The 27,375-nt window shown below is 69.2% G+C and overlaps 1 protein-coding gene across 2 annotated transcripts; it reads right to left on the bottom strand.

Annotated features, from left to right (window-relative positions):
- Nucleotides 1-1,382: 1,382 nt before the first annotated feature.
- JAG2 (jagged canonical Notch ligand 2) lies at nt 1,383-22,968 on the bottom strand. 2 transcript variants are annotated; one of them, XM_070477703.1, is made up of 26 exons: nt 22,832-22,968; nt 22,311-22,661; nt 15,412-15,469; nt 13,715-13,966; nt 13,457-13,517; nt 10,378-10,508; nt 10,169-10,288; nt 9,929-10,042; nt 9,656-9,769; nt 9,430-9,543; nt 9,303-9,349; nt 9,027-9,197; nt 8,064-8,214; nt 7,616-7,768; nt 7,429-7,542; nt 7,043-7,156; nt 6,822-6,935; nt 6,217-6,333; nt 5,785-5,812; nt 5,589-5,674; nt 5,102-5,215; nt 4,894-5,009; nt 4,356-4,604; nt 3,713-3,844; nt 2,914-3,070; nt 1,383-2,709 (listed from the first exon to the last, which is right to left on the bottom strand). In XM_070477703.1, exons 1-26 carry the CDS (start codon nt 22,895-22,897, stop codon nt 2,234-2,236), a joined length of 3,720 nt encoding a protein of 1,239 aa, XP_070333804.1. In that variant the 5' UTR covers nt 22,898-22,968; the 3' UTR covers nt 1,383-2,233. The 2 variants fall into 2 exon arrangements, with proteins under 2 accessions (XP_070333804.1, XP_070333805.1); XM_070477704.1 differs by lacking the exon at nt 9,430-9,543 and having other exon boundaries at nt 22,832-22,967.
- Between the last annotated feature and the right edge of the window lie 4,407 nt (nt 22,969-27,375).

The raw sequence follows: 27,375 nt of genomic DNA, 5'->3' as shown, positions 1-27,375 counted from the left end.
GCTGCTGTTCACAGCCCGACTGGGATCAGCGGAGGCCACGCTGCGGGTGAGAACGAGCCCCACCGTCCGGGAGGGGGTGCCCGTGCAGCCGGCGGTCTGAGCTGGGCCTGGAGAGGCATGTGGACAGGCCTGTCCCTACCCGACCGGGCATCAGGCCACCCAGGCCAGGCCTGAGTAGGGAAGGGAGCTGGCAGCAGGCGGGGAGGGTGGGCAGGCTGCACGTGCATGTCCACATGCAGGCGTGCAGCCTCCCCAAAGCCAGCAGTGTCCTGTGAGCCCCCCAGACCCATCAAGGTCACAGGGTCCCCCCAGAATGTGGGGGGCCACTGGCACTGCGCAGGGCCACGTCCTGATGGCCAGGAGCGGCCAGCCCTCTGCGCCGCTGGCCCCTGTCTGCACGCCCGCCTCCAGGGACACCCTGCCGGGCTCTGATCGCCAGCCCAGCCCTGCCCTGCCCTCCGGTCTAGGTGGTTCAGGATCACTCTTCCCCGACCTCCTCACAGCACAAGAGGCTCCTCCTCCAAGCTCTTCTTTCTTCAGCAGCGTCAGAGTGGCATTCAGGTTTCAGTTTGGAAGCAGCACTTTGTCATTTCTAGAAACTCCGCTCGTTTCTTTTCAAATCCGCTCAGCAGAGTCTTGCTTGAAAACACCCAGCAAACAGGATTTGTGCTCTGGGTCTGGGCGTCCGAGGGGAGCCCAGGCAGCCCACCAGGCCCGACAGCTCTGCTCCTGGGGCCCCCATGGGCCAGGGTCTGGGCTGCGGTCTGTCTGCCGGCCGGCTTGGGCACTCACTCACAAGGAGTAGAGAGCTCCAGGACAAAAGGCGCTGACGTGGTTTCTCCCAGGCACCTGGAGTCCCGACTTACATAAACACAGTGGAAAAGGAGGCTGGAAGCTGGCGATCTTTCTGGTGGCAGCGAGTGCTCTGCGAGCATGAGCTGGCGTAAACCGTGACAGTGAGCAGCCTCACCGACGGGCACAGAGCCAGCCCGGCCCACCGCCCCGAGGCCGCCGGGCTGAGGCCCGATTTGCCCAGCCTTCGGAGCCAGGAGCCACGCACAGCCTCACCCTTGGGCTGTCAAGCTTGGATCTCATTCCTTGAAATCCTGACAGCTCCTCATTGCTAAGCAACTTTACACCACTGACAAAACTCTTTCCACGTGTTCCAGCTCAGACCGGAGGCAAAGCGCCTCCATCGCCCCATTTCCAAGAAGGCATCTGTCAACCGCTGGATACCCATGTGTTCACAGACGTGGGGGACCCCAGGGGACCCCAGGGTAAGGGTTCCCCGTGTGGCCCACACCCCGCCCCGCGCTTCCCTGTCCCTGTCCCGCTCTGCATAACAAAGGAACAGCACCTGAAGAACAAGGGAGGCCAAAACGTTTAAGTTACTAAATCAAATATACAGAGTGATTCATTTAATATGTACATATGTACAGAAATGCACTTTCACGAGGAGGGGCGGCTGGGGCCGGCAGGTGGGCAGCAGCCAGTGCCCGCGGCAGACGTTGCCAGTCGCGAGGGAGAGTCCGTGAGAAGGCACTTGTCACAAGCGTCAGCACTGCCGCCGCCCCAGGGGACGGAGCAGTCAGGAAGGGCACTTCTGAAAGCACAGTTGAGAGATCTCTGGAGCGAGCTTTGCGGGCAGAGCGGGCGAGGCTGGCGGGCCGGAGGGGCGGGTCTGCCCGCGGTCTCAGGCCACACCAACCGCCACGGGCCCCACTGGCGACCTCCAGCCCCACTACAACCGCAGGCGCCCCCCGACAACTATGGGCCCCGCTGGACGCCGTGGGTCCCACTGCCAGCTGCAGGCCACGCCGGACGCCATGGGTCCCACTGGCTCTTTGGCCTGGAGCCACGGCCAACCCAGATGAGGAATAAAGGAAGATTCTGTAAACAGCGCACCACCTCTGGGACGAACGTCTACGGACCTGGGGAGGACACATCCCCTCACTGTCTCCTGCCACACGCACATGTGCAGCACACGGGAACGTTACAAAAATAGCAACTCTCCAAGAATACTCCGTTGTTTTCCGCCTGACAGTTATCGAATAATTTATACAAGGCTAAAGAAACGTAGAAAATAAACATTTGTTTTTTTTGCTTTTGGTGTTTTTTCTTTTTTACACAAAATAAAGAAACTATGCACACGGCCGCGGCCTCTTGTGGTCCGGTGGGCGGCCTGGCGCCCAGCGAGGGGTCCCGAGCCCCGGCCCGGCAGGTGGCCTCTGTCCTACTCCCGGCTGGCGCGGCGGGCAGCGCTGACGCCCCCAACCGCGCGGTTGTCCACCTTGGGGCCCGAGGCCCAGCGGGCCGGCCGCCCAGGCGAACGGCCGGGGTCTTTGGTGAACTTGTGCGCGAGGAACTTCTCCGCCTCGGGGGACTCGTCCTCCCCACGGCCCGGCTCCTCGTCCTCCTCGTCATCCCCGCCGCCCGCCGGCCCGGGCAGCGCCTCGCCCACCCTGCGTGGGGGTGGCGTGAAGTTCTTGCAGGGGAACAGCGTGTCCTTGGGGCCGCCGGGGCCACCCGGCCGCTCGATGGGGTTGCGGATGGGGTTGAGCGGGGCCCACTGGTTGTTGGGACCCTCCTCCCGCGGCAGGCGGCTCCTCTCCCGCTCTTTCCTGCGCTTGCGGGTCCACCACACGCAGACGACCACGCACGCCAGACACAGCACGCTGAATACGCCGCACAGCACCATCACCAGCAGACCTGGGGCGGGGGTACCGTTAGGGGGCTGGACGCCCGGTCCTTCGGCCCATGGGGATGGGCAGGGCCCCAGGATTGGGGCTGGGAGGTGGGGAGGGCTGGGAAACCTTCTCCGGCAAGTGCCAGATGCCACAGCCCCGCCCCTGTGAGCCTGAAGGAACCCCACCCGCTGGCCCTGGGCCCAAGCAGCGTGCCCCTCCCGCTCACCGGTGGAGGACCTGCCCACGATGACAGTCTCCACCTTGACCTCGGTGACGGCCAGCAGCAGCGAGCTGTTCCCCCGCTGCGTGATAGCGGCCACGATGGCGTGCGCCGCGCTCTGGATCAGGCTGCTGTCTGGCAGGTCCCGGGCCGGGCTGAAGGACTGTGGCAGAGAACAGTGCTGAAGGGCTGCCTGCACATGCAGCTGGGCAGTGGGGGCCTGTGACTGCTCCCCCATCCACTGCGGCGGCAGCTGGGACAGTGGGCCTGGCCCTGCCTGCAGCCCCAGGGAGTGCAAGACTCCCGCCCCGGCCAGCAGGTCCCGGGCAGCGGCAAGGGGGGCGGGGGCACTGCAGCCTCACTGCTCGCCGTCCTGGAGCAGCGCCAGGGGCTGTGGGACCGGGGCCCTGGGGGGCCTGGAGGACGACTCTGGCACAGGCTGGGGCACCCTATGCTGGGCAGGCCGTGGGGAGGTGGCCGTGGCCCAGTCTGCACTCCCACAGATGCCGCTGCCCCTCAGCCCTTCAGGGGGGTCCCAGCCCCAGCCGGCCACGCCCGGAGTCCTGAGGGGGCCACAAACCCTCCGCTGCCCTGATGCTAGCCCAACTCGCCTCCAGTAGCCAGCCCCTGCCACGCCAGCACCGGCTCCCCAAGAAACCACCCTGCCCGTCCCCCTTCCCTCCCCGCACGTCCCGAGCCACAGCCTCGCCCGACCCCAGAGGTGCCGACTGACAGCCCATCTAGGAACCCTGGGGGGTGGGGGGTGGGTGCGGAACAAAGGCGGCCGCCCACCGACCATACTCACCATGGCCACCTCCACCGCGCTGGCCTCTGAGAGCGGCCGGTCACAGAGCAGCACAAGCAGGCGGTCCCGGGCCACGGCCCTCGTGGCTGGCAGAGCACGGATCCCAGAGCAGATGGCGCCCACGGTGGTGCCCTGATGGACAGGCGGGGTGAGCGGGGGTCAGTGACCGGGGCCCTGAGGGTGTCTACCACTCAGCGCGTGGCGGGACACCCCCGACGGCCTGTCTGGGGGAGCAGGGGCCCTGGCTTCCCATGCCGGTCCTCAGTCCCACCCAGAACCCAGATGGCCTCCATTGGCAGGGCCGGTACTGAAACTAGAAGACCTTACGGGCACAGATGAGGGTGGGGTGAGAATGCGCACGGAGCCGCGGGCTGGCCCTGGCCTCCCAGGAAGGCCGCCTGCAGCCCAGGTCCCGGGAACAATTGGAAAAGCGGGCATCTCGGCCCGGGCCGGCCCCTCCTAGCCACCCCTGAGCCCAACGCTTCTTCTTATCCGACCACATGCAGACAGGCTCCCAGCCTCCCTGACCCCAGGGGGCCAGGCGGCCAGCAGGGGTCTCGAGCCGTCTGAGTGACCACAGGAAGGAGGCCAGCGGTCAGGGCCCTGCTGCCCTTGGCGGTGTCCACCGGGGCGGGCCGCTCACCTGGGGCACCTGGTCGCGGTTGAAGCGCAGGGTGAGGCGGGCACAGTTGTTGTCCAGGTGGCCGGAGCGCGGCTGGCACGGGGTGCTGGGCAGCACATGCTCCTCCGCTCCACACGCCCCCCAGGCCGCGCAGGGCGGCTGCAGGCACTGGCCCGGGGCCTTCTCCAGGCACTGCTGCCCCGGCGGGCACTGGGCGCTCAGGGCGTCCGGCCGGCCAGCCAGCAGGCAGGGCTTCTGGCCGCACCACACCTGGGGGGCACACGGATGGGACCCGCAGACACACAGCACCACGCGGGGAGAAACACACCGCTGATCATGAGTCCGCGGGTAGGGCACCCCCTACCCCCCCAGGGCCCCCCCAGTGAAGGACCCCCAGCAGAGCAGGGTGGCCCACGTCTTCTGGGACCAGGCTCACCCGTCCCCCTCCCCTCCTGTACCCTCCCAGGGTGAGCAACAGGGTTGGGGGTGAATGACGGGGACCCCAGGCCCAGGGCTCAGAGGCATCAGACCCGGCAGGGTGGGCGGACAGATCCCACACCTTGCTGCAGTCCCGGCGGCCGTCCAGGCAGCGGCAGCTATTGCAGTCTTCCACCCAGGAGCTCCCGTGAGGGAAGGGCACGCCCTGCGACCAGCAGGACCTCCCAAACACGATCACTGCGGGCAGGAGAGGTGGGGCACCATGAAGGCCAGGCTCCCCCGGACACCCCAGCCCAGGCGTGGCCTTGCCGGTGGCATCCCCCACCTACCCTCCTGGCACCGCAGGCCAGATCGGCCGGGCGGACAGCTGCAGCGGTAGCCGTTGATTTCGTCCACACACGTGGCCCCATAGGCACAGGGCGAGGACTGGCACTCGTCGATGTCTGCGGGAGAGGAGCCAGGCGCAGGGTCAGCGAGGCGACGGTTTGGGCAGCAGGGCCCAAGCGGGAAGAGCAGCCCCGGCCAGCCAGGCCTTGGGGGGCCCCGTGGGGCCTCTCAGCTGGGCCTGAGGCCGCCTCACTGTCACCATCTGCCTCTGGGAGCCAACAGCCAACCCAACCTAGGTCTGCCCCTGGCGGGGTGCCCCCCAGCCAATGCTGGCAGGATGCAGACAGGAGAACTGAGGCTCAGACTGAGGCGGGACATGGCTGTGACCACACTGCGCCCCGAGGTCCACAAACGCAAATGACCCCAACAGCTCCAAGAGCGGGGACCCCACAGACCCGCCCACCCGGGGTGGGGGCCCCAGCCCCTCACTGATGCGGCAGTCGGGACCCGCAAAGCCAGGTGCACACTCGCAGCGGAACCAGTTGACGCCATCCACGCAGACGCCACCGTTGTAGCTGCAGGGGAGAGGGCGAGGGTCAGGGGGCCCGGGGCAGGCCAGCCCCTCAGCTGGCCCGTGACCAGGGGTCGGGCGCCTGGGGCAGGCCAGCCCATCACCGCCACTCACCAGGGCAGGGGGTTGCAGTCGTTGGTATCTGCATTTGAGGAGAGAGGGGACGGTGAGCCTGGCATTTCCCACCTGGGCACCTGTCCGTGTTGGGTCGGGGGTGCCCCAGGTGGCGGGAAGGGCAGACAGACTCCGCACTGTCTACACCAGCCCACTGTGCCCAGGCTGGAGGCTGCAGGGCCAGGTCGGCTCTGGGAGGACAGCCCATCCTGGAGGTCCGCTCGGAGAGTGGGGTGTGTGAGGACAGTGGCCGGCAGGAGGAAGCTCGGGAAAGTCAGAGGGCTTCAACTGGGCTTCCGCAGTCAAGCGCAAGGGGTGGGTCAATGGGGCAGAGTTGGCGGGGGACAGGACCAGGAAGCAGGGGACAGGGTGGGCCCATGCCAGCCCATGTCCACAGCCCCACCCTCATGGCCCCCTCCCCCCCGAGCTCACTGTGGGTGCAGGTGCGGCCCTCCCAGCCATCCCGGCAGATGCAGGAGAAGGAGTCCCCACTGCCCACGCAGGTACCCCCGTTCACACAGGGGTTGGGCAGGCAGCTGCTGTTCTTGGCTGCAAAAGGGTCAGAGGTGAGGTAGCAGGAAGAGAAGGAAGCGCTCTCACCCGAGCCAGGCAGACCCAGGGTCCCCACCCCACAGCTCAGTCCAGACAGCGGGGCAGACTCGGGATCCCCACACCTCAGCTTAAACAGCAGGGCGGACCTGGGGTCCCCAACCCAGCCTCGGCTCAGACAGCGGGGCAGCCCCAGGGCCCCACACCTCGGCTCAGACAGTGGGGCAGACCCGGGGTCCCCACCCCAGCCTCAGCTCAGACAGCGGGGCAGCCCCGGGTCCCCACACCTCGGCTCAGACAGCGGGGCAGCCCCAGGGCCCCACACCTCGGCTCAGACAGCGGGGCAGCCCCGGGGCCTCAGCGCACACCTCGGCTCAGGCAGTGGGGCAGCCCCGGGTCCCCACACCTCAGCCCAGATAGCAGGGCAGCCCCAGGGCCCCACCCCACACCCCGGCTCAGACAGCGGGGCAGCCCCGGGGCCTCCTCACCAACAGTGCAGGTGCTGCCCTTCCAGCCTGGGGGGCAGGCGCAGCGGAAGGCATCCCCACTGTCGTAGCACGTGCCGCCGTTGCTGCAGGTGTAGGCGTCACACTGGAACTCACCTGCGGGCACACGGCCACTCAGGGGGTGCCCGGAGCTGCGGGCGGCACCCCGGCAGGCAGTGCAGTCCCCGTGCAGCCCCGGGGGGCAGGGCGCGGCGGGCACTCACGCGAGTGGCACGTCTTGCCCTTCCAGCCATCATCGCACACGCAGTAGAAGTCGTTGACCAAGTCGAAGCAGCGACCGCGGCTGTGGCAGGGATCGGGGAGGCAGTCGTTGGGATCTGGGGGCGAGGACGCCGGTCAGCGGGGGTCCCCGGCGTTCAGGGAGGGCTGCCCGGAGGAGGCGGCACCGGGGGTGGGCCAGGGAGAGACAGAAGGGCGGGGAGGGAGAGTGTGTACTCCTCTGCCCCCCACCCCCCACGTGTTGTCCCAGTCAGTGGCTCAACACTGGAGCTGGCCGGGCCGGTGCCTGGGTGGGGTGTGGCGTGTGGCACGCTCAGCACTCGGAAGCACAGGCCCTACGGCCAAGGGTGGGGCAGTGCGGCCCACTCACTGGTGTCACAGAGCTCGCCCTCCCAGCCGCTGGGGCAGAAGCAGCGGAAGGCGTCCACCTCGTCGATGCAGGTGCCCCCGTTGCGGCACGGCTGGCCCAGGCAGTCATCGATGTCTGCGGGAGGCGAGCGTGAGCTGTGGCCCCAGGCGGCCCGGCCCCCTCCCGGCCCTGCTCCACGGCCACTCACTCTCGTGGCAGTAGGTGCCCGTAAAGCCGCTGTCGCAGACACAGGAGAAATTGCCCCCGGGCTGGCTGATGCAATGTCCGTGGGGGCCGCACACGCCAGAGGGGCCCATGCCGGCCACCCTGGTCCCCGCCTCGAACCCGCAGCCATCGACCACTGCCACAGAGACAAAAGGGGTCAGCCCTACCTTTGCAGAACATGGCCACCCCTCGCCCCACCTCTCCCTGCAACCCCACTCCTTCGGGCCCAGACCACACTGCACCCATCCCTTTAGGCCCCGCCCCTGCTGCAGCGACCCCTGCAGGCCCCGCCTACCGTACCCACCCTTGCCGACCCCGCCCACAACACACTCACCTCTACAGCCCCACCCACTGCACACACTCCTGCAGGCCCCGCCCACAAGCCCCCGCCCAATGCACCCGCTCCTGTAGGCCACGCCCACCACACCCACCCCTGCAGGCCCCACCAGGACAGGGCGCCCGGGGCTCGGAGCAATTCTTGCCGCCCATGTCGTCTGGGCAGGCGCAGTAGTAGTCCCCCTCCAGGTTGTAGCACCGGGCCCCGTTCTGGCAGGGGCTTGGCTCACAGAAGTCGATGTCCACCTGTGGGGTGGGAGCAGCCATGAGGGTGCTGCTGGCACCGGACGATGGGCCAGGGCTCACGTCCCTACGAGCAGTCCCCGAGACCCAGGCCCCACTCAGACCAGACAACCAGGCCTCTGCAGCTGGAGCCTGGAGGACAGCCCAGCTCAGCCCGTCCGTCTGGACCCCTGGCCAGACGGAAACACCTGGGCAGGCCAGGCCCCGCCCCCGCCCCGCCCCGCCCCGGGGCAGCCCTCTTCCGCGGCCTCCCGGAACGGCATCCGGCCTTCGCCCCTCCCCTGGCAGGAAGGCCGGCTCCCGGTCCAGCTGTGGGCCCTTCTGAAGAACCATCCCAGGCTCCAGGTCACAAGACAGAACCTGGTGCTCACACCCCGCGGCCCACTCCTCTCCCAGGTAAAGACAGAGCAGGTCAGCGAGGTTGGAAGCGTGAGCCTCTCCTCGTCGGACGTGAGTGTGACACCCCCAGCCCACCCCAGGGACCCTCTTTCAGGGGCCCGCAGACTCCACCCCATCAAGGCCACCTGCCCTGCATCCGCAGTGAGAATTAACCAAGGCAGAGGGTAGCCAGCAGACCTGCCAGGCCTCCCAGCAACCCTACCAGGAGGGACTGGTCCTGACAAGCTGGGATCCTGGGCCTCTCCCCTGGCCCTGCCCAGCCAGGCAGCCAGGACTCTGGGGCCGGGATTTCGGTCTAGTATGGAGCCTGCGAAAATCTGCAGGGCCAACCCCCACCGCGGCCCCTCCTGGCCACTCAATGGGCCACCCGTGGCAGTCGCTGGGACCGAGGGGCAGGCAGCACACGTGGACCTCACCTCGCAGAGTGGCCCTGAGAAGCCCTGGGGGCAGTGGCAGCGGAAACCGTCGATCAGATCCTCGCAGAGGCCGCCGTGGCAGGGGTCGCTGGCACACTCATCCAGCTGGTGCTCGCAGTGCCGGCCCCCAAAGCCCCGTGGACACACGCACTGGTAGCCGTTCACCAGGTCCTAGAAGGGAGCAGAGCGGGGGTTGAGCCCCCCGCAGCCGCCCTCAGGCACCTGCAGTCCAATGTCCGCTCCCCTCCACCGCGCCCCGAGTGTGCAGGCCCTCACCTTGCAGGTGCCGCCGTGCTGACACTGGCCCCGACAGTCGTTGACGTCTGTGGGCAGAAGCGTGGGTCACAGTGGGCCCTCCCTGCCCCCCAGCCCTGCCCCCTGCGGCCCGCCCACCCATACTGACTGATGTGGCAGTTGGCGCCCTTCCAGCCCGGGAGGCAATCACAGTAATAGCCACCAATCAGGTTTTTGCAAGAAAAAGCATTAAGGCACGGCTTCCCTTCACACTCATTGGCGTCTGTGAACGAGACAAGGGGGCGATGGGCCCGCAGCCCCGGCAGCACACGCAGCAGCCGCCACAAGCGCAGCGCACAGCCATGCACACGCGCCCGGCCCGCGGGACCCCTTACCCAACTGGCAGGTGGCCCCCACCCACTGCTCCGGACACACGCACTCAAAGCCGTCCACCTGGTCCACGCACGTGCCCCCCGCTGCACAGGGGTTGGAGGCACACTCGTCGATGTCTGCGGAGAGTCCAGGGGGAGGAGGGGGCAGCCAGCCCTCAGGAAGGAGTGTGCGCGCCCAGGTCTTCCCCTCCCTCGGGGATGGGCCGCCTCGCCCCTGCCCCCCTGAGCCCCGGGATGCAGGCTGGGGTCCCCAGATGCCCCGGAGTGGGCTCTCACCCAGCGCACAGGTGGGCCCACTCCAGCCCGATGGGCAGTGGCACTCGAAGCCTGAGGGAACCTCGTGGCAGGAGCCCCCGTTGGCACAGGGGTTGGAGGCGCAGGCGTGCTCGGCTGCGTGGAGAACCACAGGGGTGGGTGTGGCGGCCAGGCCCCCACCTTCCACAAGGGCTCCCCCACCGCAGTCCCTGCCACGCTCAGGCCAGAGGAGCGGGCCCAGCCGTGGCCGCCCCGACATACCCCGCTCACAGTTCTTGCCCGAGTAGCCCTCAGGGCAGGCGCAGCGGTACTGGTCGGGCTCCGCGTTGATGCACGTGCCCCCGTTGGTGCAGGGGCGGTGGCTGCCACAGTAGTTCAGGTCTGGGGGCAGACGGGGTGCTCAGGGGACGGGCCTCAGCCCTCACGCCTGCCCTCCCGTGGCAGGCCGCCGGCCCCTGCCCCCGGCGCACCTTTGTTGCACAGCAGGCCGCCCCAGTTGGTCTCACAGGTGCACTGCCAGGGCTCCACGCAGCTGCCATGCACGCAGCCCGGGTACGGGACGCACTCGTCACAGAACCTCCCCTGCCAGCCGTAGCTGCACCTGGGGAAGGCAAAGAGCTGGGAGACCCCACATGTGACTGCACACCCCGCAAGCCGGGGCCACGCCCAAGGTGGCGCAGGGACATGGCGCAGCGTCACGTGGCCCCCGGGGCCAGCGGCTGCAGCCTTTGAACTGGAGCAGCCCCGCCCGAATGTCACGGGCAGTCCCGGCCGCTGGCCGCACACGGTCAGCCGCAGCTGTCCAGTCACTCCTCCGGGAGCTATTTTGGGACACAGCCGGAGCGGGGCCCCCAGAGAAGGCGCCAGGCAAGGAAGGCTCTGTTGGGACCCCGGGAACGAAAGGGCCAGGTGCTGCCAGGGCCGGCAGGCCAGTGGGCACAGGCCTCCTGCTGCCGGGAACCCTGGGCACAGCCCACGACCTTACCTGTGACTCAGGGGCAGTCACTCTCTCTCCACGAGGCCCCAGTAGGGGCGCGTCTCACAGACAGGGACGCTGAGGCCCATGGGCTGTCCCAGGCCAGCCCCGTGAGAGGCCAGATCCAGGGCACTTCCTGGCCTGGGAGGAGTCGCCCGCTCCCTGGCCTCGAGAGACCTCTGGGCTCTCAGGCCGTGACCCCGGGGCCCGGCCCTGCCCGCGCTGTGGGCCAGCATTCTCTCCGGAGAGTCCTTGAGGAGGAGGTGCAGGGGGACACCCCGGCCGTCAGCACGGCCCCTCCGAGGGCCCAGAGCCTCAGGGAGAGAGGCCAGCGCCCTGTGCTAAACGCCCGGGCGCCCACCTGGATGGGGCCCCCAGGGGACCCCTCCGAGCACTCAAGGGTCCCGCGGGATGGGGTGACGTCCACACCACCATCCGTCACATGGATTTATTTTTGTAAAAGGGAAAAGGCACGGCCCTTCCTGGGCTGCCGCCGACCCCCCAGCACCCAGAAGGGACGCCAGCGTTGCAAGACAGGGAACTGAGGCTGCCGAGAGGGAGTCGGCCGGCTGGATGCACACAGAGAGGGGCGCCGACCCGGGCCCCACACCCCCACCCAGGCCCCCCTCCAGGTGAGAGGGGTCCCCCGGGCGTGCTCTCAGCCCTGGGTGGGGCCACCTCTGCAGGCCCCCACGGCCCTGGCTTTCCTGGCTTGCGGCTCCAGCAGCTCGGGGAGGAGGCGGCAGGAAGGCACGGCCATCTCCGCGGCATCCGGTGGGGGTTGTCCTGAAACCTGAGCCCGGAGCCACGGGCAGCAGCTGGGCCTCACCCACGGGGCCAGAGGAAGGCGAGCGGGGCTCACCTAGGGCCCTGTCCGGGGAGCCCTGCGTCCCCCAACGCCTCCCCGCAGGGCCCACACAGGCAGTGCAACACCAGCCTCCCACCCACCCAGGGCCAACGGCTCAGCACCAAGAGCTCGGGGTCCCAGCCCCACCACTCACAGCCCGGCAGGGGCACGTCTGCCAGACTCCAGGGCTCATGCCAGGGTCAGAGGGCAAGGCTGCAGGAGAGGCCTGCCCCAGGCGGAGAGCAGCCCTGCACCCCTTCTCCCACACGGGGGGTGCTCTGGGGGCGCCTGCCCCTCAAGACGGGAGCCCGCCCTGGGCCAGGGCCCCGAGCACCTCTCAGCCCCACTGCTCTGAGACAACCACTCAGCTCAGCTCAAACCCGGGAGATGGAATGGCCGGGCGGGTGAAGCTCTAGACACACCTCTCCCTCCCAACGCCAGGCCCCCGGGGCAACCTGCCCACTTCCCTGCCCGGGACTGGAGGGTTCGCTCCACTGACTCCCTCCCAGGCCACCGCCACTGCTGGATGAGCAGAAGGTCCCTCAATCCTGGCTCCCAAGCACCGCCCTCCCGGCCAGAGTCAGCGGGGCAGCTACCAAACTTCCCTGCCCGGGGTCCTTATCAGAAAATGCACCCCACTCTCTAGGGGGGAACGTGAGGAGTCAGACCCAAGGTGGGGAGGAGGCTTCCCTCATGCCCTGCTCCTCTGTCAACTGGCAGCCCCCCCAAAGGGCTTTGGCCCCGAGGGCGCCCGCCTGGTCCCCGAGGCCCAGCTCCCAGGCTATCGGCAAGCACCCAGCGCCCACCTGGCTCCCGCCCTGTAGAGAGCCTCTCCACAGCTGTCCCCCAACCCCCAGCCATCCTCTCAGCCGCCCCCCACTCCTTCTGGCCCCTGCTCCTCCCCTCTCAACCCGACCCCGCCCAAGGCAGCAGCGATTCCACTGCCCCCTCAACCAAGGTCCGGTGCCCGGAGCCCTGGCTCTCTGGCTCCCTCTGAGCCCCCGCCAGCTCCTTATTGTCCACCTGCAGCAGCAGGAGCCCCGACCGGCGCCCCCCAGACCCACCCACCCCGCCTGCACGCACAGGGCCCACGTGCATCTCGGGCCAGGCTTCCCCCCACAAACCCAGGCAGGGCGGACGTCACTTCCACGTCAGCAGCTGCTCTCTCCTGCCCGCTGTGCCTGGGGCCGCCTTGCGTCAGTGGCTCAGGGTACCGAAGGCTCAGGGCCCTTGAGCCCCACTCTCCTACCCTAGGATGCCCGCAGCGGTGGCCCTCACACCCCCACCCCCAGCGAACAGCAGCCTCTGCCTCCCGGCCCATCCCTGCGGGGCATCCTAGCTCCCCCACTCGGCAGTTGCTCCGGTCTTTGCACTCCACTTTGTTCAGCTCCAAAGCTCACAGCAGCCCTCTTCTCTTCCGGAGGCTCCCCCTGGCCCCTGGGCATCTCCCGCCCCCAACCCGTGATGAGCACCACCGTGCACCGCCTGGGCCGCGCACTCCTGCCCTGGGGTGGCTCTTGGCCCAGACCAGCCCACCCGAGGTGCGTGACGTGAAGTGGCCCTGCCCCGTGCCATGGGCACACTAAGGGCACGTGCGGCCTGCACCCAAGGCGAGACACACAGGAGCAGGGCCCGCCCCACTCACGTCGGCCGTGTGCAGCCGGCCCTGCGTGGAAGCGAGTGTGGGCGCTTGGGAGGCAGAGAGGAGCTGGCGCCAGGCACTCACCTGCACTCTCCTGGCACGGAGCAGCCCCCATGGAGCAGGTTGCATCCTTGTTTACACACGGCTGCAAACAGAGAAAGCAAAGACGCCCCTGCAGCGGCCACACAGCACCCCGCGGGCGTGACACAGGCTCTGGGGGCGGCCCCCCGCGTCCACGACACCCGCACCCAGCCCACCCGGGCCCCCCGTGTGGCCCCCACCCTCCGCACGGCCCGCCCCCCGCGTCCTCCACGATGCCCCCCGGCGCCCCACCCCGCTCACCCTCCTTGCACTCTGTGCCCATCCAGCCGTCCATGCAGGCCTTGTTCCCGTACTGGTCGCAAGTGTAGTGGCCGAAGAAGTCGTTGCGGGGCCGGCAGAACTTGTTGCAGCCAGCGCTGTAGTAGTTCTCGTCGCAGCGCACGCGGATCTGCAGCTCCAGGTGCGCCACGTGGCCGCTGAAGCGCAGGCTCTTCCAGCGGTCCTCGGGGTTGATCATGCCCGCGTGAGACACCCGATCGATCAGCAGCTCCTCTTGGAGGGGGAGCAGCAGTCAGCCGGCATGGCCACCACCCCCCCGAGGCACATGGCCCGAGGAGACATCCGGCCCTGCGGCCTGGGGCCAGAGCCGGGACCAGCAGGGCCTCGGCCGGCCCTGAAGGAAGCACAGGGCCGGGGCCTCCCGCCTGCTCCCCGCAGTCTGCCCTGCCCCTCACGGCCCCGTCCTGCGCCGGGCTCCGAATGCCTCTCCCGCTGCAGTTACGGCCACCCCCGCCCCTGCTCCCGGCAGGAACCACAGCACTCACTGCTGCCCTGTCTCTAGACGAGCCTCCCTGAGCCCGAGACCACGGACCCCGCAGCCCGAGGGCTGGGCCTCCCTTCAAGCCAAGCTGCTCCATGGCTGGAACTGGCAACCAGGTCACGGGGGTCTCCCTACACACCGGTACCGGTTCAGGAGACGGTGCAATAAAAGGCTAAAGACCTTCACCCCGCAGCTGCAGGTACAGCCAGGCCCTTCCCAAGGGCCTCGCTCTCCTTTGGGGAACCTGCCGTCCCAGGCGGCCCGGGCCCGCTCCCACCCGGCTCCCCAGCTGCCCCTCCTGCATTCCCACAGCATCTCCACTGCTGGGACCCGGCTCAGTCTAACCCAGCATCCAGCTGCCCACCTGACGCTGCCCAGACGCAGCGCGTCCACCCCGTGCTCCAGCCCATCCCCATTAACAGCCTCTCTGCCCTGCGGCTACCCGGTCAGCGGGCCCCAGGCCTCGACCTTCAGGGTGATGAGAACCCCGCCCACCCCGCAGGCCATCCCTGGTCCCAGCACCCCAACTGCCACCCAAATCTCCCCACCTGTCTCCACCCTGGCCCTGCAACCCGCCCTCCAGGCGGCATGCTGAGCAACCCGCCTCGGAGAAGAAGCTGGTGTCCTCACAGGGGCCACGCGGCCTCCGCGAGCTGACCCTGGCCCTCTGACCTCATGGCTACCCCTCCCCTGCCCACGGGCCCTGGGCTGTTGGCACTTGCTGCTCCCTGCCTGTCCGCGGGGAACCTCTGCCCATCACCACAGGCCCTGCGGACTCCGTGCAAGGCGGGCCAGCCAGCATCAGAGCCTCCAGGGAGGCCCACCAAGCCTTTCACCAGGGCAGAGAGGGGCCCATGCAGCCAGAGAGCGCTCTCAGTGGTGACCCACCCCACTGAGCCACGGCTGGGACCCAGAAGACCGGCCCGGGGTCTGGGTATCAGCAGGAGGTCACAGGAGAGCTGGGGCGGCCCAGGTGCGGCCCCCCCCACGCCCCGTCAGAACACAGGCAGCACAAGCACGTCCCGAGCGCAGTGGCGCATCCTGGTGGCCAGGCCAAGAGGGGACCCAGAGCCCCGCGGGGCGGAGGCGGCTCCCTGCCGTGTGCCCTCCGCCCCAGGAGCCCGGCTACCTGCGTCCCTGCAGGCAGCCCCCTGGGGACCCCCAGGGGCTGACTCACCATCCGGGGTGGTGTCGTTGTCCCAGTCCCAGGCCTCCACGATGAGGGTGAAGGAGCGCTGTGGACGCAGGGAGGGTGGGTCAGGCTTCCCCGCCCACCCCAGCCCGGCCCGGCCCCCTCCTCCATCTTGGCTCAGACCCCGAGATGCCCCCCTGAGCGGGGACGAGGCCCCTCCAGGTCACAGAGGCTCAGGGGCCTGGACTCCTGGCTCCTGCAGCCCGCTGGCCAGCCAGACCGGGTGAGGATGGAGGTCAGTGTGCAGAGGAGACAGAGCGAGCCGCATGGGGCAGCGGCAGAGGGCGGGCACAGCTGAGCGGCCTCAGCCTGAGGCCCCCGGGGGGGGCTGGGGCCAGAGGAGGTCACGAAGCCCAGGGTCCTCCGAGCCGCCGGGAGGGTCGATGCCCAGTCACCAGGCCACGGGGGCGACCTGGGAGGCCCAAGCATTGGAGCTGCCCGCGGGACACGGCGAGCTCACAGCAAAAGGGAACGTCACTCAGGCGTGTCTGACCCTTTGTGACCCCGTGGACTAGATGGTCCATGGAAGTCTCCAGGCCAGAATCCTGGAGTGGGTAGCCATTCCCTTCTCCAGGGGACGTTCCCAACCCAGGGACGGAACCCAGGTCTCCCGCACTGCAGGCGGATTCTCCACCAGCTGAGCCACAGGGAAGCTCCCAGGGAAGGTTCAGGAAAAGTGGCCCCACTTCACAGATGGGGAAACTGAGGCCCAGGCACTGCCGGAGGCGGCCTCAGCGCTCACTGCCCCCACCGTCTGGCCCGGTGCCCCAGGTGAGGGATTCAGTGAGTGACAGGGTCACATCCCGGGGCAGCCCAGGACCACCCTCTGCCCTCCCCCACCCTGCCCAGGTCTCCCTGCCGACCCTCGTCCAGGCCCCCACCATGGCTCCACACCCTCACCACATGGGACCAGCTCTGAGTGCGCTGACCACCAGCCCCAGCGTGAGCCACAGCCGCCCGGGGCCCCCCCTTGCACCCTCAGCGCCCCATCTCCCCAGCCCCGTGGCCTCCTGCCGGCGCCTGAGCCCAGCACCCACCTCGCCCGCCCCCCCAGGCACGGCCAGCTCCCCCAGAGCCCCGCCGTCCATGCAGAGCCCCTCGGGGGCCCTCCTCCCACCCTGGCCCACGCCTCCAGCTTCCTGCCCCCCAGTGACCGGCCTCAGGGCCCAAGGCACACGTGCCCACCCTCACCTCTGCCGCTGATGCTGCCCAGAGCCCCCCCACCCCAGCAGCTGCCTCCCAGCACCCCCGGGTGACCCCAACACCTCACCCCCAGCAGAGAAGATGGGCAGGAAAGAAAACGCCATCGTCCAGCCCTCTAAACCCTACCCCCAGGGTGCCGACCCCAGGTTCTGAATCCCACCCCCAAGGGACCCCGAAACCCCTGCCCCCTGCTGTCAGCGCCCGCCGCCAGGCCAGCAGACCCGGCCCAGGCTGCCCACCTCCTTCAAGGGTCCCCAGCAGCCACTGGGGCCTCCATTCCCCCGTCCACAGGAGCCCCAAAGAACCTCAGAGCTCTGTCCACATCTCCTCCACTGCTCAGAGCCTTCCTGGGGCTGCCCACAGCTCCCGTGCTCCCCACAGGCACCCAGCACACCCCCTGCCACCGAGCCCTTGCACACAATCGACGCCCTCCCTCTGCCTGGAATGACCCGTCGGGCCAGCCTTCCCGAGGTCAGTCCACTCCCGGTGCGGCTGCAGCACCCAGCTCCTCCCCAGCAAGCACTCACTTCACTCATCCATCCATCCACCCACCCACCCACCCATTCATCCAACATCCACCCATCCATCCACCCACCCACCCATCCACCCACCCACCCATCCATCCATCCACCCACCCACCCATCCATCCATCCATCCAACATCCATCCATCTACCCATCCATCCCCCACCCACCCACCCATCCATTCACCCAACATCCACCCATCCATCCATCCATCCACCCATCCACCCATTCATCCAACATCCACCCATCCATACACCCACCCACCATCCATCCACCCACCCATCCATCTATCTACCCACCCATCCAGGCATAGGCCTGCCCCTAAGGACAGGAACCTGTCCCGGTGGATGGGTGTGAAGCAGTAAAGGCAGTTAGGGCAGGCCTTGGGGAGGGTGCTCGGGAGGAAGTGTCCCAGACAGGCGGACCACAAGGCAGGGCCTTCAGCTGGAATAGCAGTGATGAGGGAAACAGGTCTCAGGGTCAGACTGCGGGGCCACTGGCCCCTGTGCCAACTATGGTGCCAGCGCTAAGCAGAGTGGGTAGCTGCCAGGTGGGTGTGAGTGAGTGTGGGAGGGGGCGGGGTGGGGTGCAGGGCAGGCAGAGGAGCACCCCGGCCCCAAGGTGCCCAGCCCACGGGGCGTCAAAGCCCACCTCCCGGCACCTGCACTTCGGGAAGCATGGAGCTCCTCCCAGCTCCCAGGAAACCCCACGCCAGCCACCCAGGTAGGGTTACCACCACCTTCGCCAGCACCCGGGGCTCCGGTTACCTGCCCCCGCGGGGACGTGCGCCCGCCCGCCCGCCCACCCACAAGGGACCCGCCGCCCGCCAGCTGGGCTCCTGCACCTGGGCGGCAGGGAGGCACCCGGGGAGAACCTGAGCTGGGGGGCGGGGCGCGGGCCGGGCCTCTGCCTCCTCCCGGCTGGCCTCCAGGACTCAGTCTCCTCTCTGCAAAGACCAGCCTTCTGTCCCAGGGCCAAGCCTCGTGGGCCGCGGGCCATCTGGGCCTGTCCCTGCAGAACAGGAGGCCCCCTGGCCAGGCGCAGACGGGCTGCAAGCCTGCCTGACCTTGAGAGGCCCCCCAACCTGCTGGACCCAGTCCCTCTTCCAGAAAGCCCACCCCGACCTGCCTGCACCAGAACCCCATCCCGACTGCGGCTCCTCCTGGCCCACCCCCAAGGCCAGGTCCCGACCTGCGGTCCAACCCCTAGAAAGGATGACAGGCCAGCCCCAATGGCACAGGGCGAACACGGGGCCCAAGGCAGCCCGGCCCAGGGCACCCCAGGCCCAGGAGGCAGCACTGACCGCAAAGCCCAGGTCAGCGGGCCCCACCTGCTTCCTCTCCCGCAGACCCCGCATCCGAGCCTGGCCCCCCGTGAAGCAGAGCGGGACGCCGGCGCCAGGAGCTCTCAGCGAAGATACGTTTCCTGAAACCTGAGCTTCGCAGAGGCCCAGGTCTCTGCCTCCATTGTCCCCGTGAAGGACTGGGGGGGGGTCACCTCCCCCCAAGCTGCTGGGCCTGGGGGTGGGGGCATGGGAGGAGGACTGAACCGCAGGCCTTCCCCACGGGAACCCGGACGCCCACGTGCCACACCGGGGACCAGCCAGGCCGTGCCTGAGCGTGCCCAACCAGCCCACCGCAGCCAGCAGCCCGCGGCCTGCCAGCACCTCATCACACACACCGGGGAGGACCACAGAGTCGAAGATCAGACGGACCCCGGTCACAGTAGAGTGTGTGACGGGGCCTGGGGCCGCGGACCCTGGCTCAGCTCAGGCCTGAGGATTACAAGCATTTGTCTCCACCAAGGAGCCCCTCACTGGTCCAGGCTGCCCTAACCCAGACACAACCCCTTGGGAGGGTTCCCGGAAGCCACAACCCCTCCAGAAGCCCCTGCCCAGACCCCCCAACAACCCCCCCCTCCCCACAGTGAAGCCTTGCTCTCAGCCCCGCCCCCGTGGGGCCCAGGGACAAAGCTCCAGCCCATCTCTGAGTGCCCACCGGCTGGCACTGCCCATCTGGGGCCCCTCTTTGCCCAAGAGCCCCACCCTGCAGCCCCACTACCAACACCTGGGCCAAGACCCCTGACATCCGAGGCAGGTGAGCACCGCCCTGAGCAGGACCCCGGGCCCCTGGCACCCTGGGGGAAGGTGAGCCCCACCCACGTACAAAAGAGGCAGCTGCCCAAGGAACTGCGTGGGGAAGGGCCGGGGCCGCCTTCACCCCACACCAGCCGCAGCTCCTCGGGGGGCAGGGGGCACATGGAAGACGCCGTCTCACACCGTCAAAGGCAGCCCCCAGGGGCAGACCCCAGCCCACCTGGGCAAGGGGGCTCATGCCAGTGTTCGCATCCCACCAGGCCTCGCCCTTGGACATGCAGGCCTTTGACTGGCCCCAGCCCCCCCACGCCCCCGAGCGCGGAGCACCTCCTAAGGGGCTCCGGCTCCTGGTTCTCCTCACATTCCGGCCCACCCGGGCCAGCAGTCACCCGCAAACCCACACTGCACACACCAGGATGGGGCCAGGTCCTGGGGTGTTGGAACCAGAATGTGAGCCAAGGAGGCAGGCATGGCCTCCGGCTGGGCAGCAGGCCCTCCGTCAGCGGGAGGCCCCCAGGGCCACACCGTGCCTCCATCAGCCAGGCCCCCCAGGCCCCTGTGAACCCCACCAGCCACTGGCACATCCAGGGAGGGCACACACACACACACACACACACACATGATCAAACATGGCCTCCACCCTGCTGGCTATGGGCCAGCCGCCAGGGCCAACAGGGTATCATCCATCTCCTGAGGGGCCAACAGGACACGTGGGGGCATCCGTCGGGGGATCAGGAGAGGATGGGAAGCCCCACACCCAGACTGCCCTCACCTCCCCTCACCCAAGACCCTGGACACACCTCTCTCCAGAAGGCTGAGCCAAAGTCCAACCTGAAACCACAAGAGAGCAGACAGCACAGGCACTCCGGAGCCCGTGAGGCCAGGAATGGGTGCAGAGAGTCACCCAGCCTTGCCTGGGCCACCGGGATAGAGTGAGAAGGCAGTCGGGGGTCAGGGGTCAGGGCTGGCTGAGTCTCACTGGAAGGGCTGGAGAGTGCAGAGCCCAAAGTAGCTCCCCGTCCGCCCTCTCCAAAGCCAGGGTGAGGCGCAGGCCGGCTCCCCACACTCTTGGGCCCCCCAGCCGTCTCCAAGACCCTGCTCACACGACCTGCTCCAGGGTCCTGGACAGAAGCCCCCACGCCCCGCCCTCTCCCGTGACGCTGCTGAGGCAGGGCCCAGCCCCCACCTCCATCCCCAGGGGCATAGTGGGCGCACCGTGTTCCAAACTCGCCCCAGCTCATGGAATGGAGCTGGACTTGCAGGAGGCAGAGGTGGTGGAGCCACAGGGCCCCTGCCGGCCGAGCAGAAATACCAGGGCACTGGCATCACCACACGGGCCACGGGCCCGGCAGCCAGGCCACGCTATCCGTGGGGAGGGGGAGATCAGAGCAGCCCTCCAAATGCACAGCCACCCCGCTGCCCCACCCCACTGGGGGCTGGGCCACCCGCCCCTCCCGGGTGCGCCCAGCACCTGCCCCCGGTCTGCAGGCCCCTGCCTGGGAGACCCGGGCCTGCCCCGTCCCATTCCACACCCGGCCGGCCAGTGGGACCGAGAGCGCGAGGGACACGCGTCAGCCCGCCACATTCCTGCAAGGCCTCCCTGCCCCCACGCCCACGGCTGCCAACTCGAGCAGAAAACACATCCTCAGGTAGCGATTTCGAACCGCGCTGGCCCCGGCCCAAGCGCAGATGACAGGCTGTGGGCCCTGCTCAGACCTGCCTGCCGCCCGCTGCGGGGGCGAGGGGGCTGGGCTCATCCCAGCGCCCGGGGCCTCCCAGCCTGCCCCTGCCTCCCGCCTGTTCCACCCCAGGGACACACTCCCCACCTGCGGCCTGGGGGTCCAGGGAGACTGCAGAGGCCCCAGGCACATGGGGGCAGGGCTGTGGCCAGGGGTCAGGAAGCAGGGGGAGGGGGTAGCGGGTGAGGCCTCCTGGCCCAGGATACGGAGAAGATGCCAGCTCAGGGCTCAGAGCTGGGGAGCGGGGCAGGGGGGCCCAACCTCAGCCTGGCCTCCACCCCCAGTCTCTTTCAGAACCACAGCCCCAGGTGGACATGCTCTTGTGGCCTCCCAGTGGCTGATCCAGCCAGAGGTCCTTGGTCAGAAGAACAGTCCCTCAGTCACAGCCTGGCTCCCTGCTCTGGGCACTGTCCACACACAGACACACCCCAGCTATCCGGACCTGCCCCTGCACCCTGAGACCCCACTTAGCAGGAGCCTCTCTCCTCCCTGCCCCCACCCAGCTCCCTGCACACAGCACAAAGACCCGGGAGGCCAGGCTTCGGGCCACATTGGGCAGCAGGCCTGGCCCGCCGCAGACCCCACCCACCGGGACCCTGGACAGCCCACTGAGATGGACCGCATCCCTGCCAGCATTCTCAGGCCCACAGCTCCTGTCTGACAGGCGGGCCTCAAGCCCCTTCTCCAGAAAGAACAAACAAAACGCCAAACGCAAGACAGGAAGGTGCTTAACAGAGAATCACCGCACCAAGGCCCCTAGAGTCTTGTCCCCCGTGTCTGGACCAGCGGCAAAGACTGCCACCAACCCACGAGCACGAGATCCCTCGGCCCCCCGCCCGAGCAGCCCCCCCACCCCCACCCCCACCCCCGGGCATCCAGGAAACGGCAGGGCGGGCGCAGGCTGGCCACGGGCCCGGGCGACTCCGCCGGGGCCTGTCCCGGACCAGCCCCAGCACGCGCGGCGCACATGCCTGCGCGGCCTGCCCGGGCCCGAGGCTCCCGGCCGCGCCTCCGCACCCAGACAGACACGCGCAGGGCGACGCTGGCACACGCCGCGAGCTGCCCCGCACGCGGGCCGCGGCCACCCCGAGGCGCCGCGACCCCCCCCCCCCCGCGCGCGCCCACGTGGCCGGGCGCGGACCCCGGAGCAGGCGCCCCCTGCCGGCCCCGCCCCGCCGGGCCCGGGCGCGCGCGGCTCGCCCGCGAAGCCGGGGCCGCAGGTGCCCGGGGGTCGGGGGGGGGCCTGGAGGCCGGAGGGTGGCGGGCAGGGCGAGGCCGGAGACCCGGCGCCCGGAGAGGGCAGCGCGGGAGAAGCAGCACCTACCGGCCAGGCGAACTGGAACGGGATGACGACGAGCCCGGGGTCCTGGTCGCCGCCGGCCCGGGCCCGCGCCCGCGCCCGGTCCCCAGCGGCGCCCGCCGGCGGCAGGTAGAAGGAGTTGCCGCCCAGCACGGGCGTGGCGCCGTGACCGTAGCTGCAGGGCCCCGTGGGCGTCACCTTGGCCTGGTACTCCTTGAGGCACACGCGCACGTACGTGTCGCACTCGTCGTGGCCGCAGCCCCCCGCGCGCGTCGTTCGGCCGCCGCCGTCGCAGCAGGCGCCGCTCAGCAGCTCCCCGTTGGCGTTCCGCAGCGCGCTCAGCTGCAGCTCGAAATAGCCCATGGGCCGCGCCACCTAAAAATAAGGCGGAGGAACAGCGTGGGGAGGCGCGGGCCGGGGTCGCCCGCCGTGCGCCCCGCCCCCGCCCGCCGCGCCGCCCCGAGGGCTTCCGAACCGCGGCGCCCGCGGGCGGTGCCGCCGGCCCCGAGGGCGGCGCGAGGCGCCCCGTCCGCGCCCCTGCTCACCTGCACGCAGAGCGCCAGTAGCAGCAGCAGCCGCCGGGGCAGGCGCCCCCGGCCCCGCGCCCGCATAGCCGCCGCAACCCCGCCCGCCGGCCCGCCGCTGCCGCCGCCCCTGCGCGCCGGGCCCCGGCCTCCCAGCGCCCGCGCGCCCGCCCGCCCTCTGAGCGCCGGCGGCAGCGGCAGCAGCAGAGGCGGCGGCGGCGGCGGCGGGCGGGGTCGAGGCGGCGCCGCGCGGGCGCGGGTGGCGGGCGCGCAGGGGCGGCGGCGCTCGGGCTCGCAGGCGGCGGCGCTCGGGCCCGATCCGGCTCCCTCCCGGCGGCGGCGGCGGCGGCGGCGGCGGCGGCGGCGGCGGCAGCGGCGCTCCGGGCCTCGGCTCTGCGCGCCCGCGCTGCGCTCGCCCGCAGCCGACAAGTTCGGGCCGAGACTGACAGCTCGCTCGCCCATTCGTCACCCGCGTACCTGCATATGCATGAGGGGGCGGGGCCGCTCCCCGGGGTGGGGCGGGGGGGGCCCGGGGGCGCCCGGGATTTAAAGGCGGCGGAGGGCGCCTCCTGTCAGCGCCCTGGCCCGGCGCGCGCCTCGCTCGGCGGCCGGCTGCCGGGCGGCGGGGGCTCCGCTAGCGCCTCGGTCGGAGCCAGGAGAGCGGGACCCGGCGCCGCAACGCGGCCGCACCTCGCCGGAGCCCCGCCGGGTCTCCGGAGCCAGGGGGTGGGGCGCCCCCTGAGGTCACCGCCGCGGTCCCCTCCCACCGGTGCGCCGCCGCCGCGCTCCTCGGATCCCAGGGGAGAGGCTGCCTTCTGCACAAATCAGGGCTCTACCCTACTTGGGGCGGGCGCGGCCCTACTACGCGCCCCCGCCCCCGGGAATACCTCCCCCCGCCACTCCCGCCGCAGGGGGCGCTGCTCCCCTCGGACGCCCGCACCCCCGCCCCCACCGCCCCAGCCCCACTGCCCGCAGGTCGGAAGCCACGGAACTAACGGCCCATGTCTAGCTCTACTCTGGTGTCGGGGGTCGCCAGGCCGTACTTTCCAGCAACGTCCGGGATGGGGGTCGTGGTTTGGGCGCAGATGAGGAGGGTGCAAATAAAGGACGGTGGTGCACACCCCAAAGGACAAAGTGAGGGCCGTCCAGAGAGGCTGCGGCTGCTGTCCTGGTCTCCAGGCCCTCTTATCCCACCCCTGTCATCGCCTTATTGCCCTCTGCTGGAGTAACCTCGCCTCACCTCCACGGAGTCATGCCAAGGCTCCGGGTCTCCAAACACCGCCTCCTCTCTGCCAAACAGGGTCCCTTCCAAGGCTGGAGATCGCCTTGGTCGTTAGGGATACCGCTTTGGTCCAAAGGGGTTTTCCCGCCCAACCCCGGGTAGCAGCTGGGCTTTCTTCCATCCCTGGCTCCTCCTGCAAATTTGCCCACGGCCCTGGTTTCACTGCCCAGCCAGGGGGTCCAGCCCCCAGGAGCCTAAAGAGCTGGGCCTGACTGCTCCCTCCAAACACCTGAGCCCTGCTCTAGGCTGGGAGGGGGCAGGACACAAGCCAGGACCCGCCACGCATGGCGACCTCCACCAAATGAGGGGATGTGAGCGCTGTTCACAGTCTTCCAGTTGCTTCCTGGGTAGCGGTTACGGCCTGTGGGGGCAGGGGGTTCACGGAGAGAGGCCCCCAACTCCGCTCTGGTCCAGGGGCAGGGATGAAGTCCTGCAGGCCCCAACAGGGACAAGCGGCCCCCTGTACCATTCCGGGGGCAGAGCTCCATCCTGGCCCTTGCCCGCTGCCTTACCACCCACTGCCCTCGAGCACTCACTCAAGCAAGGTGGACACAGCCCTGCCCGCCCACCCACCCATAAGTGGTTCCCAGTGGGGGTGATGGAGTGGGCAGAGAACTTAGTAACACGGAACAGCAAACTGTACTGAGTGAGGCCCGTGGGGGTACCCTGCCCAGGAGGCCTGCTCAGACCCAGTGGGCAAGCCAGGGTCGGCCAGGTAAAGCTGCTGCAAACAGCACGTGCAAAGGCCCTGGGGCTGAGGAGGAGGACTCGTGTCCCCGGCAGAGCAGGTGAGGGGTCTGGGGAGGCTGGAAGGGGTGGCGAGCGCCGGCTGTGCTGGGCTGGCCTGGCCAGCCTTCCTGCAAAGACTGACGGGAAGTCACAGAAAGCAGCTGAGCTGGGTTGGGCTGCACATTTGTGACTTACATTGTCACAGAGATCCCTGGCTATAGGGGGGAAGGGCAGCACGGGGTGAGGTCAGACAGGGAGGCCAAATGCAAACGAGAGGAGCCGGAGGCCTGGCCGGGTCCTGGCCATGGAGGGGCCGAGCGGGCAATTCCGGCACGAGTGAGAGGTGGAATCCGGAGAACAGCACCCCCACCCCCCGCACTCTATGCCCCTCCCTTGTCCACCTCGAAGCTTCCTGCCGGTAGCCAGCAGCAGGAGAGGCGGACAGCCGGGATGTGCCACAGGGTGCCATGGCTGACCCTGGCGGCCAGGCTGTGGGTCCCAGGAGCTGCTGCTCTGGGCGGAGGCCCTGCCCTGCTCGAGGCTGTCTTTGCTCCAAGGCGAAGGTGGCAGTGAGGGATGCTCAGCCCACCTCCAGATTCCAGCTCAACCTGCTGGGGGAGGGGCCACCCCGGGGCCGAGGGAGACCGCACCCATCTGGCCCCCTCTGCTTCTATCCAAGCCCTTTGGGAGCAAAGTGGGCTCCCTGCCTCCCTGCGCAGGGTGTCCCCTGCAGGCCACAGATGCCCCTCATGGTCCCCTTCCCCCCACCCCCTGCCTCCCAGGAGCCACAGCCTAGACATAATTGACCCAGGAGAGGTTGAAGGCAGGATGCTGGCTGCTTGAGGGAAGGAGCCGGGACTGGGGCTGTGGGGCAGGCGATCCTCCTACAGAGGTCCCCTCCTATGTGGGGGGAGCCAGAGGGCTGAGACCCAGAGACAGCCAGGCTCCTGCCTCTTCCAGGAAGACCGCAGCATAGTTTGGGGCTCCCTGGGTCACACTCCGCTCAGTGTCCCAGCTGTACCCGCCCCCTGCCCCAGGGGCCCTCCAGGTAGACCCTGGGGTGGGCGTCACTCTGCGCCAGACAAGGCACCCGAGGAGGGGGCACGGCTCAGCCGGTTGGGCTGCTCAAGACCAGCTGGGCACCGGCTGCTGGGCACCGGCTGCCGGGCATGTGGACAGAGCCGGTGCGGCTGAGTGAGGTACTTCCGCCTGTGTTTTGCGGTGCTAAATATAGCGGCCAGGGAGGGGAGTTTCCGGTTACAGCCCCCCCCCCACGCCACTGCCGGGAAATCGATGCCAGCTCCATTAGGCCCGGCGGTGCCTGCTGACCTGCCCCAACGGGCTGCCGAGCAGAGTGCGGGGCTGGACCGCACCCAAGACCAGGACCCTGTCCTGCCAGGCCAAAGCCTGCACACTCCCCAGGGCAGAGGGCCCCCAGCCCCACCGGGGCCCAGCAAGGCCCCTCTGAGCGTGCAGGCAGCGGAGATCAGGAGGTGGGCAGCGGCGGCTGGAAGGTGCAGGCGGGGTGGGGCAGCCCCAGGGTGGGCAGAGCCCCTGCCCCAGACTCTCCAGATGTCCCGGCCCAGGGCCGCCCTCAGGGCCCCTCTGACAGGGCGGAGCTGGCGCTCGGGACCCCAGCACGGCACCACCCTGCCGGCCCCACACCCAGGCCCAAGCACCACCACCCCCCCCCCCCACAGCATCCCACTGCTGGGCTGGGCTCCAGGAAGACCCCACCTGGGTCACAGCCGTCATTTGCATACAGGTGGTGCTACCTGCGTGGGCCTCCTGGTGCAGCCAGCCTAGGCCAGCCCCGAGGCCAGACTTGGGGGCCACGGGCTCTGAGCCACTGCTGGAATGGCTCAGCCACACACGACCCCCAGGCCAGCAGGAAGGAAAGTGCCCGCCGGCCTGGGGCAGAGGGCAGAGGCACCTCAGCCTGGGCAGCTGTCCCCTCCTGACAGCAGGGTCTCAGCAGAAGCCAGAGGCAGCGTGTCCTCGCTCAGCGTCCTCTCCCATTCCAGCCAGGGCCCAGGGCACGAAGGTCAACAGCAGAAGCTCCTGGTCGCCCGGGCCCCCAGTCCCGACCTGTCTGTCCAGCAGGATCTCCTGGACACTCTGCCCTCTGCAGGGTCAGTGGACCACAACCCAGACTGCCCCCGTCCTGTCCTAGGGCATCACCCTAGGGGCTGACCAGAGGATTTGGGGGCCTCTGGGAAAGGGCTAGGCCAGGCCACCACCCTCACAGAGGGGCAAGCCAGCCTTCCCTCCAAGAAACCTCCCCGGTCCTCATCCCCAACTGACGGCCCCACCGCGCCCACAGACGCCCACGCCCACGATGACCCGCACCCTCCTCTCAGAGAACTCCAGCGCACGCTGGAGGTCCTGCTGGGTGCCTGGCGGAGCAGACGTCCAGCCCTCCTGCGACCCCACATGCTCAAGGGTTTGCAGAGGGCAGCTCACGTCATCCTCGACCCCCCGGGTGGGGGTTTTGTGGGGCTTGCAGGCCAGTCTGCACACAGGTCAGCAGGTGAAGCGAGACTCATCACCAGTG

The sequence above is a fragment of the Odocoileus virginianus genome, chromosome 16, assembly GCF_023699985.2.
Source record: "Odocoileus virginianus isolate 20LAN1187 ecotype Illinois chromosome 16, Ovbor_1.2, whole genome shotgun sequence".
In the NCBI taxonomy this organism is placed as follows: Eukaryota; Metazoa; Chordata; class Mammalia; order Artiodactyla; family Cervidae; genus Odocoileus; species Odocoileus virginianus.
The sequence above is the reverse complement of the archived record's forward strand: the minus strand, read 5'-3'. Positions and strand labels throughout refer to the sequence as shown.

Coding starts and splice junctions, on each gene's coding strand:
- JAG2 (XM_070477703.1), bottom strand. CDS start 22,897: ATGCGGGCGCGGGGCCGGGGGCGCCTGCCCCGGCGGCTGCTGCTGCTA. Junction 9,544..9,655: donor GGGGGCCACCTGCCAGTTGG/GTAAGGGGTCCC, acceptor TCTCGTTCACAG/ACGCCAATGAGTGTGAAGGG. Junction 5,675..5,784: donor GACTGCAACCCCCTGCCCTG/GTGAGTGGCGGT, acceptor TCTCCCCTGCAG/CTACAACGGTGGCGTCTGCG.